The sequence below is a fragment of the Acipenser ruthenus genome, chromosome 12 (genome assembly GCF_902713425.1).
Source record: "Acipenser ruthenus chromosome 12, fAciRut3.2 maternal haplotype, whole genome shotgun sequence".
NCBI lineage: Eukaryota > Metazoa > Chordata > Actinopteri > Acipenseriformes > Acipenseridae > Acipenser > Acipenser ruthenus.
In genome coordinates this window covers 3,551,867-3,565,942 of record NC_081200.1, presented here as the reverse complement: position 1 = coordinate 3,565,942, position 14,076 = coordinate 3,551,867, and the positions used below count along the sequence as shown (strand labels likewise).

Genomic DNA, 14,076 nt, shown 5'->3' with positions numbered 1-14,076 from the left:
TCAGACTACATTTCTCCTTTTTAAAAAGCCATCGGGTCATGTTTGCCTTTTTATATCTTACAATAGACCAATTTTAAGTGTACACTTATTTTTTTCCCCTGGGGGAAAGGTGGGTGTGGTGTTGCGTGTTGTTGTGTTGTGTTTTTTTTTTTTTTTCTCTTTTGTGATTGGTTTTCTATAGCCTTATTGTGTGAACCATCAAACATTATTCAGTGTAATGCTTAGAAAATTATTCTCCAAAATACATTTTGCACACCAGCAAGTAACCCTTGGCTGCAGGGCAGCGTGCTGCAAGCTAAACGTGTGCACACTGAAGCACAGCAGATCTGGGGGCGGGCAGGTGCTTTTGTTCCTGTGTAGCCCAGTAGAGAGGAAAGCCTGTAAGGAAAAGACACTGCCTGTATCCATAGATAGAGAGAGTGTGATACATTGTCTTTGTGTAGTCTGCCGGGGGCTGGTCCCTGTGTGTACGGACGGGGGGAAGGGACGTCACCATCTGTTCCTTATTCCCTGGCCACTGCATTACTAGTCTTGGTGATGAGATCAGCAGGATCGGCTTTCACCATGGGGCAGTGCACTCGTTTGAGTTGAAGGCTCGTCACTCTGGAGCGAGCTGGCTGTTGAGAGAATAAGAAAGCCGCAAACTGGCTGAAATCTTGGGCAGTGGAGGTCCAAGAGGCTTGCAAAGAAAAGCAGGATCCTGAGGGTGTTTATTTTTAGATTTGCCTGCAGAGGTGAAGGACAGAGCAGTTTTAATTGAGAGTAATTTGCTGAACATTCCCCTAGCTGCGCTGATACTGACTGTCGGCTTGCTACTATAAGCGGTTTGTGTGCCACAGGGAGCAGAGTGGAGTGTGTGTGTGTGCGTGCGTGCTTCCAGCTTGTCTGTTTAAGGGATCTCTTTGCTGTGCACCACACACAGTTCCTGGCTTTAACGTTGAAGTGGACATCTTTTTGTTGGGAAGATTTCCCTGTTGTGTGTGGTGGTTGTGGTCTTTGTGCGTGTGTGTGTGTGTGTGTGTGTGTGTGTGTGTGTGTGGTATTTTTTATTTGATATATATATATAAATATATAACTTCTACAAGTTTGAGGACCAGAGTAGAGGTCCTGCTCTCGTGGAAGTTTTGCCAGAAAGATCTTAATGCTTTTTGCTTCAGTTTGAGGATATTTAACTGGTGTCTTGCTGCAACTTCATGTCCGCTTCATGTGGAACAAACTTGAACTGAGGTTTTTATGGTAAGGATTGTTTGTATTTATTTATTCATTCATTCTTTTTAAATCTATTATTGCAACCATGTAATCAATATAGCAGTAGGGGTGCTATGCATTTATAACTGACCCACAAGACAAGCCAAGCTTGAGGAAATATAGCTGCAGATGTGCTGTGTAGTGTTTGTTTCTAAGCCTCTTCAGTATTGCTGGGTCACCTATATATTTCAGTGTTAGAATGTGATTTATTGGGAGTCACTTGCCCTGGAGTATTGAAAATAGGATTTCTGTGGAAGGACTTGTTGAATTTGAAGTTCTTGCAGGTTTGGTTACTGCTAGATGTTTTTGCCACCTTCTCTGTATGTTTTTGTATTTAATGACCGTCCTCCATTCACCAGGTTTTCATCTTGTTGAAAAGACTCAATTTAGTAGCTTGGATTCCCTAAATGCTCCTCACACTTGTGCTGCTATAAAGTTTATTGCAGATGCACCACCATCATTCAGTATGGCCCCGTTCACTACTGGGCCGGACCAGGGCCACCTCACATTTAGGTCTACAACCCCGTTCACGTTTTGTGCTTTAAGGCGCCTTTGCGCATTCACATATGTGACTCAAAAGCAGGCCTCAAATGTGGTGAACTACTTGGCTTTTTTTTATGGAACGATAGCATGCACTCGAATGAAAGAGCTACCGGGATATACAGTAATCCTTTTGTAGCATATGTTTCTTTTTAATATATATATTTTTTCAATGCAGCACAGTAGCAATTCTATGGTCTGTATTATGGTGTTATGGTGTGTAACGGGGTGACGGTCCGAGCTTACCCCCACCCACAATCGCATTATTCTCATAAGAACATGGAGGTATTTAGAACACAGGAAACAGCAACTTGCTAGTGTTGACAGGTATAAATATTTGTTTTCGTTATGGATACTTCACTTAGATTGCAAATGACTATCAGGTTGTACACAATGACTGACATTCACAAGACAAACTCACAATTGACCACCTAATAGTAGTCGTAGTAGTAGTACTACTGCTCCCTCCTAAGGAAAGACATGGCATTAAGTACTGTTAATTACATTACACATGTTCCTTATTTATACGTATTTGTTTATCCTGCATGAATAACGTCTTTATTTACAAACACAATCGTTAAACTATTTTGTTGTTGTTGTTCTCTAGTCCCTAACCATTACCAGTAAAGACTCAACATCAGCATTAACCCTTCTCTTGGAAGATTACCGAACATATGGCTATAACAAAACCCTTGTTCCACATGTTGACAACTTCATTAAGGGAATCACCCTAATCTAAATGCAGCAATACTCCATCCCATATCATACACTTTGCTCAGCAACATGCACGATCTATAATAAACCACTGCTCTATAGCCAGTAGAATAACATTAACAATAATAACCACAATAACAGGCATTGAAATATTACAGTGAGGGTCTCCCCCTCACATGGTGCATCAACAATCTTAATATTTGTGGATGAGAACAGTATTTTTTTTGTGTGTGTAAAAACAAGCAGCTAAAGCATTTTAATGTAAAGACACACACTTCTGTAGCCATGTATATCATTGCGTGCAAAATAAACAATGGAGGCTGAATATGCCAAGTCGCTGCATTATTAATCATGCAGTTTTTATATTTATCGCTTAGTTACTAAATAACGGGAACAAAAGGTAATTGAGACAAATTAAGAATTATGACTGTACTGCAGCTCGTATATTTTATGTGACAGAAACAACCTGAACCTAAACCCGCTAGATTAATATTTTTATAATTAAAGGTTGTATGATCAATATTGATCCACTGCCATCTTGCCTAGCACAGCATTCAGCTTTCTATTTACCGTGTGGGAGTGTCTACTGAGCTATGCAACCACATTGGTCATGTGATACGAAAAGCCCTAAATCTTGCGTTCACACATTTGTAAAGGCCAGTCCTGGTCCTGGGTTGCAGGCCCTGGGCCGCATTAAAACGGCGTACTAAGTCCTGGGCTGCCTTTTCTTTTTTGGAGTGTCTATGTGATCCCTAACACTGAAATGCTTAGGAACATCTATGTAATACTGAGGAGTTTACATCCTGTAGGTGCATGCAGTATTTTTTTTTTATTTGCAGCATTCTCAAGTTCCGACCTTTTTTTAATTTTGCAATCTCTTGTAGGCTCACACTTTTTGGTTGACCTGTTCTTTTTATGTTCAGTTTTATTGTACTAGCTTTTGTTATTGAGGGAATTGACTTCAAAGCAGGGTCAAGCGGCTTTGACGGGCCCTTCATCGTTTTAGGAATGCTTCACATTGTGATAAAGGCAAAGAACTTTGACCTCATTCTCAACAAGCCAGTAGAATAGGGGTATATTTGTGTAGCAAGTATACACCTTCGTGCACTGTAATGTAACACTGAAAATCAACTTTTTAAAATTGGAAAAGAATACAAGGTTAAAAACAGTATAAATTACTACATTCTAAGTCTGCTTTTTTCATTTGAAAACGTGTATGATGGTTTAGAGGTAAGCAGAAGGTTTAGAAGGTGAATCTATTTAAAGTTAATTACATTAGCCGTAGATGTACAGTATGTAGTAGTATAAAAAGCCCACAGCAGTTGGCAGTGAACAGCAGTAAACTAATTGAGGAAACACATGCTAGTAAGAAACAAACACTGCAATAGAAAAGCTGTGGGGTAAACAAGGAAGGGATTAACTCTCAATGGGATGCAAAGAGGGGAAGGTGTTCTTAATAAAACAACAAAGTACTAGAATGAGTTCAAAAGAGAAGTGCTAATCCTAGCAGCTTTCTTTACAATGTCATCTTAAGAAGGGTACGAAATCATTTTCCTTTTACAACCATTTTATTTTTATATAGCTTACTAGCTGAAGTACCCAGCATTGCCCGGGGAAATTCCAGATGTCAATATTTCATGCATGACAAATTGGGGAACGGTAGCCTTATGGTTTCCTATAAGTTATCGATCTTGGGTGTCCTACAATGCGTTCAAACCCCTTTTCATTTTTTTCCTTTTTGTGGGTTTCTTTAATTTGAGATACATGGCTACTGTAGTGATCCAGCAATGGGGTTACTAAAGAACCCCGGGGGTTAAAATTCTGGATCCAAATTTAAAATACCACTGGGATTGTTAGGTGGTAGAACTTTACCCTTTTTTATATCATTTAACAAAGCAGCAGCACAAGGAGGTTAAGTGACTTGCTCAGGGTCACACAGTGAGTCAGTCGGTGGCAGGGGTGGGATTTGAAGCGGTGACCTTCTGGTTATAAGCCCTGGACTTTAACCACTGGACCACACTGCCTCCAAACTTTGTAACCACTTTGCATCCTGCAGTAGAATAGATTTTGCGTCCAAACATAGCAGTTTGTGTGTCTCTGTGGGGATATTAGTTTGACATGGTTGAGTAACTGCATGGGGAATTAAGTTGGCGTGTGGATGTTTCTTCTAGGTGATAAAAGGCTTGGCTCCACTCCTGTATTGGGAGAGGGAAATGTATACCCTTAATTTCCCTAGTTTATTGAACAGCCTGCTGCTGAGTGGCTAAGACGCAGGTGAAGTTGTCAATGCCTAGAGTCATTTTTCTATTTTCTTCCCTTTTTGAAATGTTATTTTTTTTCTAACTAAAGTAAAATAAGAAAAGACAAAGAAGGCATGGAAATAAAGTCTGCTTTTTTCTGCACCCTTTTTAATGTAACCAATTGTCCACTTGGATGTGTAAAAATAAATAAATATATATATATATATATATATATATATATATAGGATAAATTGCATCATTTATACAAATAAGAAGTCCTCAATGTAGAGTGTGTATGAGAAACAAACTCGCTTACAAAGCAGTGTTGGGGTGGAACAAAACAAATTTGATATACGTAGATGTGCTCGATCCTTTTTTGCTGTAATTGCATCTAAGATGTTTGTGAAGGAGGAGAAACTTATTTAGACACATTTTATGGATTTAATATTTTCCAATTGTGATAACGTTTCTTACAGCAGAAAAGTAGAAACTTGATTATCCAAAGTACATGCATTAGGTTTTAGGTAAGTGAGATTGCATTGACTGTGTGTGCCATTTTTAAAGGAGACTGTACAGTTTGTTGGCAGTTGCTTTTGTATTTTGTCACCGGTGTTTGCACACACTGTAGTGCAGTGAGATCATCAGCACTCATGTCTGGACTTTGCTTCCTGACCGATAGACTTCTTGGCCCCCGTTCAGCCATGTTCTGACCTCATCATCAGTTCCAGCTGTGATGCTCCAGTCACATGCTGGAATTGTTGAGTCTTCCTGGCATGTGACGCTACTTGTAATTTCTGGAAAACAGCAGCGCTAACGTGGTAATTTGTTGTAATTTGCATGTAGGAATTGACTCCCTGTTCCTTTTACACCACTTGCTCTGCTGTCAGAAGGAAGCTGGAATGTGCTTGTGCTGCTAAATGGCTTTCAACAATCTCCTACTTTGCAGAGTTGGACTAGAACGAGCTTGTTGTAAAAAATGGTTTTGCTGTGTATTTATACAAAAAAGCTATAAAACGACATCTTTGTTCGCTTGTTAATCTTGTATAATGTTTTGAACGTACTATTGAGGTTGTGTGTGGTCGTGGTTGTGGTGTTATTTTATTTTAATTTTTTTGGCAGTTGAAAAGCATCTTTTTAATGCCTTTTGACTCTGCTGGTTGAATCATGCATGACCCTGCAAATATTTACAAAATGAAGGGTTAAGTAGGAGGTCAGAAAGAAACAGTGGTGTTTTAAATTTGAATATAAAGTGGCCATTGCCTTTTCTCACCTCCTGCAGGCTCCAAACGAGGTGTTAACTGGAAAGAGCAAACCTCTTTTCACACCACTGTGCACTTCACACTCCATTCATTACAGAGGAGAGGAGAGGGGGGGTTCCATATTCATTTTGAACAAAAGGAAAAGAGCAGCCATTTGTGTGTGTGTGTGTGTGTGTGTGTGTGTGTGTTTGTTTGTTTGTTTGTTTTGCTCTTACTGTTGAGATATTAAAGTAGTGTCAAAATGGTCAATTGCTTTTTTTTTCTGTATTTAAAAAAACAAAAAAAAAAGTTTTAATTATAATATTCTAAGAAATATGTTTACTGCACATTTTGGGCTCAACTTTTTCCCTCCTAATTTGAGATCATGCAAGGATGATGAAACCGTTTCTCAGTAACTTTCTTTTTTGGTTTTGTTTTTACAAGAACGCTGTCTGTAGTGACTCAAGCCTGACTGGTCCAGTTGGTGGATTGGTGGGATGCGAGGTGTGGGAATGTCTGCATTCCAGTGTGAATCAGAGGACGTTTTTGTCTGCAATATGGGTTGAGCTTATTGAGCAGCAGTTGTGGCTTCTGCTTCATTTGTTCAGCAGTTTGCTGGGAAACATATCCAGTCTCTGGAGTTTTCTTTAGAAACTAGTTTTTTAGAAAAAAAAACATCTTTTTTTACTTTTTCACAAAGACAAACAAGTGAAAACCTGTTAAAATAACCCACTCTTTCTGTTTCTGTTTTTTTAGGGTTGTGCTTTTATTTGAGGGATTGTGCCTTCAAAAGAGGAAGTAAAAGAAGCCTTCTGTCTGGTTGTTGGGCTCTCTGCGAACTGCTTTCATGAGGTAACAGAGGGCAAAAGAAGAAAAAACTACCCCAAAAAACACTACCTCCCCTCCCCCAACCCCCCAACCTTTGTTTCATCCGTAGCCGAGCGATGGGTCAAAAAATCTCAGGGAGTATAAAGTCTGTGGATGTGAGGGAACCTGCATTCCGGCCGATCAGACGGGAGCTCCGGGGCCCCGACTTCTGCAAACCTGCCCGGCTGGATATGCTGCTGGACATGCCTCCGGCCCCCATGGACGTCCAGCTGAAACACTCCTGGAACAACGAGGACCGCTCGCTCAACATCTTCGTCAAGGAGGATGACAAACTGACCTTCCACAGGCACCCGGTGGCCCAGAGCACAGACTGCATCCGGGGCCGGGTGGGCTACACCAGGGGGCTGCACGTCTGGCAGATCCACTGGCCCACGCGACAGAGAGGGACGCACGCTGTGGTGGGAGTGTCCACGACTGAAGCCCCCTTGCACTCGGTGGGCTATACCTCACTAGTGGGCAGCAACGGCGAGTCATGGGGCTGGGACCTGGGACGCAACAAGCTGTACTACAACAGCAAAAACCAACCTGGACTTACTTATCCCGTGTTTTTGGAGCCGGATGAGTCATTTGTGCTGCCGGACTCTTTGTTGGTGGTTTTGGACATGGATGAGGGGACACTGAGTTTTATAGTGGATGGGCAGTATCTGGGAGTGGCCTTCAGAGGACTCAAAGGGAAAAAACTGCATCCGATTGTTAGTGCGGTATGGGGTCACTGTGAAATTACAATACGATACATCAACGGACTTGATCGTAAGTGTCATTTTATTATTTAAGTATTTTTTTATATATATATATATATATATATATATATATATATATATATATATAAAGAGTTTTATACTATACTTAAACATCTGATGATTCAATTTGGATATGATTTTCTCAGTATAGATTGGTTCAATATTTAGTGGGCAGACAATTTTAGCACGCAAAGATGGAATTACATTTTTGTAATGGTGTTTTTAATGGACTCAATTTAAAATATATTGTAGTTGCTAATTGCTCTTGCTTTCTTTAGCTAAAAAAGTAATTCCAACAAACCAAAACACAGCTGCCTGTGAATAAACAGTATCCTAAAACATCTACCTCTGGTTGCTGAGCAATTTAACAATTGCAAGGCAGAAGTGAAGCCATATCCAAGAAGAGTGTAAACCACATGGTGAACGCTCCCTTTTCCCAGAACTATTTTGAGCAATGATTTTATCTTTGAAGTACAGTCACCATCCATCTACTTGTAGACATCTAGTTTTATTTTTCATTTCATTTTTTCATTTTATTATTAATGTTATGTATTTTTTTAGCATTTCACAGCACTGGAGAACCACCCTGGATTGCATCAAATACCCATGGTTAAAAAGCTCTAGTGAGGATGCATTTTGATCAGGGATTTAATAATTGACATTGAAGTAAGACACCGATCCACACACTGAAATGAAATAAGTTTGATTTCAAGGTGTTGCTAAATAAGAGCAGTTTTAAGCAGTGTTTTTAAATGTATGCAAATCTAACCTTCTGAAGCTGGCAAGGGCTAACTGTTCTCAGTGGAGATCTTTAAAAACATGTTGCATCTGACGGCTACTGCAGCAGCCTCCCAGTCTCCTCTGTGTGGGAGCAGTGCAGACAGGATGGAATGTCCTTTCCTACAGTTCCCAGATTACGAACTTGGCAAGGAATGCCATTCCCACTTAAAAAATGTAAATAAACATTGTGCTATTAGAGATAGAAATGACCACAGTGCTGTGCCATGATGCATAAACAGGAGGATTACCTAAAGAAAGACTGTACAGTATAGAAGTATTTAGTATTGGCCTACAGTTAGATAAATGTCATGTATTGGTACAATTGTGTATTCTAGTGGTCCACTTAGCGTAGGTTTCATGCAGTTTACCCAGGGCACTTGAATAAGCTGCGGTTTTTGTCTTTTGATTCTGATTATTAATTAATATCCTTTGCTTGCACATATGCCTGCAGTCCATGTGTGATTACTGTAAATGGCTGTCGAAAGTAATTTAAAAAAGTGTTATCTGTTTTTGGCTCTAATGGAGCCGTGCCCGGTACACAGGTTATTGCATCCTGTAATTATCTGAATACCTACCGAGACTAACTTCTCTGATCTCTTATTGGAGTTTGACAAGATTAGCTATTTTTAGATTTTTAACTGCTAATTGTAATTCTGCTAAATGTCTTTAAAAAAAAAAAAAAAAAAAAAAAAAACACTGACTGATTTTTATCAGGAGAACAAAGTTCTGTCAATAATACCAGGCTCTGGCTACTGCAAATCTTCACACTGTCAGAAATTTAGTTCCTCTTTTATTATTATTATTTTTTTTAAATGAACAAAAGCTGCATTCACACTGGATGCAAGCGAATCATTTAGAAGTCACTGCAGTCAAATGGGAGTATCCACACCAGCAGCGAGCAACGTCGCTTTGAGACCATTTCACATCGCTGAAGAACCCATTTTCTTTTTTTTCTTTTTTTTTGTGTGTGAAGAACCAATGTGCATTAGACACCTGGCATAGAGTACTGTAGCTTTTTATATACCACTGCTTTTGATTTGCTGTGGAATATTTGGCAAATGTTCAAGCTCCATCTTTCCCACCTCGTACATTCCTGTGGCTGAGTTTGGGAACTACAGTACAGAGTCTTTTTTTCCCCATCCCAAATCTGCAATGCAATATGTAACGAATAGCTTTTCAAACTGAAAAAAACAAGTTGTTGTTAATATATAATTTAGAAAAAACAACAAAATAAAAATACAAATGTTGACATACGACTCCCAGCAGTTGAATGTAAACACCTTGTCTTGCGTGGATAAATATTTGCGTTGCATGTAAACCATGAGAATTCTCGCATAGCTATTCATACAGTATCCACACATCTTTAAAGATTGTAAATGTATAGACTGCACTGTACTGTACAGACGGTCTGTAGCCTGCGTTGTTTACATAGACACTGGCGTAGCTAGAAACATTAGGGTGCATATTCCATTTTTGGGATACTAGGAACCATTTGCTTTCTTGTGAATCATTTACTTGTTTTGTATTTGTACTGTCGACTTTTATAACCTTGTGGCTTCCTCAGTGTTTTGTTTGTTTGTTTGTTTGTTTGTTTGTTTTTCTCCATTTTACATCACAGGCACCCATTTTCCCTGACGATCACTGGAAATTCAAGAAACAAAAGGGTTTAGTTAAATCTGTCCAAATACTTCAAAACCTACTTTGCCAGAAATCCCTGCATGTATTGTTTTTAATGCAGTGTGTATATGTGGCACTTGAAATGCTGCTTTTCTGAATTGCACAGTAATTCCTGCTAGGTTTCACATTATTGGTGTAACCCTTGATTCCTCTTGTCAGTTTTGCAGCTGAAGAGGCTTCTATTTCATGCTTTTATGAGCTTGCTTGCTGCCTGCAGATGGCCCAGTGAGTTCAAGATCCCTTTATGGACCAGGCACTGACGTGACAACATGACATCGCTTCCTGGAAAGGCCAGAAAAGAGCTTGGCCATTACGAACGTGTTCTGTAACCGTCGCAGCAAAAGAGCACTTTGACTGGTAGCAGTAACCTTGCAATACTAGCTGCAGCTCCTGAGCTTATTTTAGTTTCTTTCTTAACGTGATCTTCTATATTGTGTCTACTTGGGCAAATGTATTCTAAAGTTTTGAAATGGGTCATCGCCCGTCTGCTGTGATAATCTGAGTGAATCACTGCCAAAAACAACCTGGGGATGATTTTTTTTTTTTTTTTTTTTACGTTTTTTACATTTATGTATTGCAGTAGCAGCTGCTGTGTGGTTTGTTTTTTTTTTTTGGGGGGGGGGGAGGAGGGGAGCTACATAGTTGTAGCCATGTTATCCCTGGTGCTGCCCAGTAAGAGTTAGTCTGGGTCAATGAGCCCTGTGTTTGAAAGAGGCCAGCCAGCCAGCCAGCAAACTGAAAATGAAGCAGGAGCATCCCTTAAACTCTGCATAGAGGGGCTGAGCTATCTGACAAGTGTGATCTGTTGAGCACAGCACAATAACACTCCCCTGGTGGCGAGTGGAGCTTGTAATCTGTAAAACACCGCCTCTGTAGATCCTCTGTTAATAGAGAGAGAGAGAGAGAGAGAGAGAGAGAGAGAGAGAGAGAGAGAGAGAGAGAGGCTTCTACAGCCAAGATGATGAACTGGTAATCCATTCAAATTTCCTTTTGATTTTAAGTTAGCCTCTTTTTCTGCTGAGATCGCTGCTGCAGATTAATGTGGATTTATTGTGTTTTATTTTAGAAAATGCCCTATTTTCCAGGTGGTTTGTGGTGGTGGAGTTGTGTAATCCTGTATTGCCACAGACTAAAACCATTGTCTTCATTCACATTCCGTATATAAAAGCTGTAAGGCATCCCAGCAGGAAGGAGCAGAGATAATGAACCGGGATCGCTTTGCCTGGGGTCGAATTACCAAACCCTTCCCTAATCCCTGGTAATACCCAGACTGGCACATCTTTTCGAGGCTTGAGCAGTTTGGTTTGATGGCATTGGGGTATTTCGGTGAGTAAACTGCTTCACTGTGCAAGATCTTCTCAGGTTTCATATTATACAGTATATTATGCAAACAGACACCAGAATCTAATTTCCCTGCAAAGACTGCCATTTACATTGGTATAATATAATCTATAATATTATTCTACACTCTGTAGTGGGGGCCTATATACTGACTAAAAGCCCCTATTAAAACCTGGGATGGGTGAAACTGCTATACAATGAGGTATGGTAGCGACCAGATTGCTCTGCTTTGGCTGGCTGATACTGATGCAGTTTGTGAGCACAGCAGAAAAAGTGTAAAGCCTCAATTAAAATTGATTTCCCCTCATCTTTCCTGGAGAACTGGACCAGTATTGTGCATGTGGTGCTTTTAATAATGACTTAGATTGTGGTGAGCAGATGAATGAGATCCTCTCAGCACACCTGTGCTACAGGTGACTGGGGACTTGGGTAACGTGATGTTCCATTAAATAATCATACTGTACATGCATACACAGGGCTCAATTAATGGTCATCTTATGCTGGAAAACAGTAGCCCCCCCAGATGTGCTGATTCGTGTCTACTGAGCCAGAATAGTGACAATCACCCCCGCTTTTAAACATGTAAAACTTGGTGAGTTGCCAGTGTTTTTTCTCTTAACATGGAGTATAAGAGAAGCACAACCTCCCCATATCATTCTTCCTGTGTTGAGGGTCTGCGAGATCACTCTGGCCAGCCTGGTTACTAGACAGACTAATGGTGCTGGGAGAAGAGAAGAGCACAGCACATCCTGTTGCAGGCCAATGCTCTGCGGAGTTGCTGCTTCGCTCTACTCCACTGGCTTCCCAGCCTGTTCAAGAAGCTAGACTGTGGCCTTGTCATCAACCCGCTCCTGGGAATCCAGCATTACAAGCTGGCTAATAATGAGATCCACATTTAATAGAAGTCTGTTACTGTAATTGGGAGTGAAGGATGTACTACGGTATGGAGATTTGATTAGAACTGAGATCTATGCTCCCGAGTGGCGCATCCAGGAAAGGCACTCCGCGTGGAGTGCAGGATACGCCCTGTAACCTAGAGATTGCGAGTTCGAATCCAGGCTATGTCACAGCCGACCGTGACCGGGAGTACCCAGGGGGTGGCGCACAATTGTCCGAGTGCCGCCCGTGTAGGGAGGGCTTAGGTCGGCAGGGCAATCTACAGTTCACCGCGCACCAGCGACTCCTGTAGCTGATGGGGCGCCTGCAGGTCTGCTGTGGAGCCATTCAGATCTGTGTTGTCTTCCGGCACTATAGGTCTGTTTGCTTCGCTGTGGATCCGCAGTGCGAAAAAAGACTTTGCAGGGACACGTTTCGGAGGGCGAGTGTGTCAGCCGCTGTTTCCCCGAGTCGCCAGGGGGTTACAGCGGTGAACTGGGATTAATAACACAATTGGCGATTCCAAATTGGGGAGAAAAAGGGGTAAAAATACAAACAACTAAATAAAGTTTTTTTTTTTCTTGCATGCAAGTAGTGGCTAGTATATTATTGATTTATAAGGCATCACTTCTACAGATTCACGACAAACTTTGTTAGCAACATTTTTTTTTTTTTTTCCCCAAAACTTACTCCACTGCCATTTTATTTAAACAAATCTGTCAGGGTGTTGTAGGTAATGACCTGTGAATTTGCTGTGTGGATTTTAGCCACACTGCAGTAACCCTCCCCACTCTCTCTCGTGTGTGTGTGTGTGAAAAGCTGCAGTTGTTGACTGCGAGTCAATAGGAACGGCTCTGTTCTCTGTGTGTGACCCGTAGCCTTTGCCTTCCCCAGCACCATCGCAGCAGAGCACGAGGTCATAACAGGGGTTGCATGAAGGACCCAGTCTGTCAGCCATGTGGGAATGTTTGGAACACAGCCTGGAGCTCTTGCTCGCTTGTCAGACATATGGAAGTTACCAACTAATTGTTTTGGTTGGCTCGAGTGTTGCTTCATCATCAAGTGGCATTTCTAAACTTCTATCAATTTAGAAATGAGCAGAGGTCATTCAATCCATTGCATAGCAATCCATATAAAAGCAAAGATGTTGCATAATATATATATTTGTGTGTGTGCGTGTCCTAATATATATATATATATATATATATACACACACACACACTACCGGTCAAAAGTTTTAGAACATCTCCATTTTTCCAGTTTTTATTGAAATTTACACAGTTTAATGTCTCAATGTACTCTGAAATTAAAGCATAGAACAAATAAACAATTGGAGATAAAAAAGAAATCATGGAATCGTTTTGTTTAACAAAATTTAATCTAAATTTTTGACTCGTCAAAGTAGCCACCTTTTGCAGATATAACAGCCGAACACACTCGTGGCATTCTTTCTACAATGGAAATCAAATATTGTTCGGAAAGTTCTTCCCAACACTGTTGCAGAAGTTCCCACAAATGTGTTGCACTTGTAGGTTGCTTTGCTTTCACCCTTCTGTCCAGTTCATCCCAAACCAGCTCGATGGGGTTTAAGTCTGGAGACTCTGCTGGCCATTCCATGATTTGAAGCCTATCGTCTTGTTCTTTTCTTCTAAGGTAGTTCTGACATAGCCTGGAGGTATGTTTTGGGTCATTATCTTGCTGTAGGATGAACCCCTGACCAACTAGGCGTATACCAGAGGGTATTGCATGGCGCTGCAAAATGCTGTGGTAGCAGTTTTGGTTCAGGGTGCCACT

At 40.8% G+C, this 14,076-nt stretch overlaps 1 protein-coding gene across 2 annotated transcripts in view; it reads left to right on the top strand.

Annotated features, from left to right (window-relative positions):
- The window catches only part of LOC117416965 (SPRY domain-containing SOCS box protein 4-like), a 58,947-nt gene that overhangs the window by 22,458 nt on the left and 22,413 nt on the right, over positions 1 to 14,076 (top strand). The window contains exons 1-2 of one of the 2 annotated variants that reach the window (XM_034028485.3): positions 1,084 to 1,236; positions 6,737 to 7,618. In XM_034028485.3, the coding sequence (XP_033884376.1) occupies positions 6,925 to 7,618 (694 nt within the window). In that variant the 5' untranslated portion in view covers positions 1,084 to 1,236; positions 6,737 to 6,924. Of the gene's footprint in view, positions 1 to 1,083; positions 1,237 to 6,736; positions 7,619 to 14,076 lie in introns of those variants that run through there. The other variant, XM_034028484.3, reaches the window with a different exon arrangement.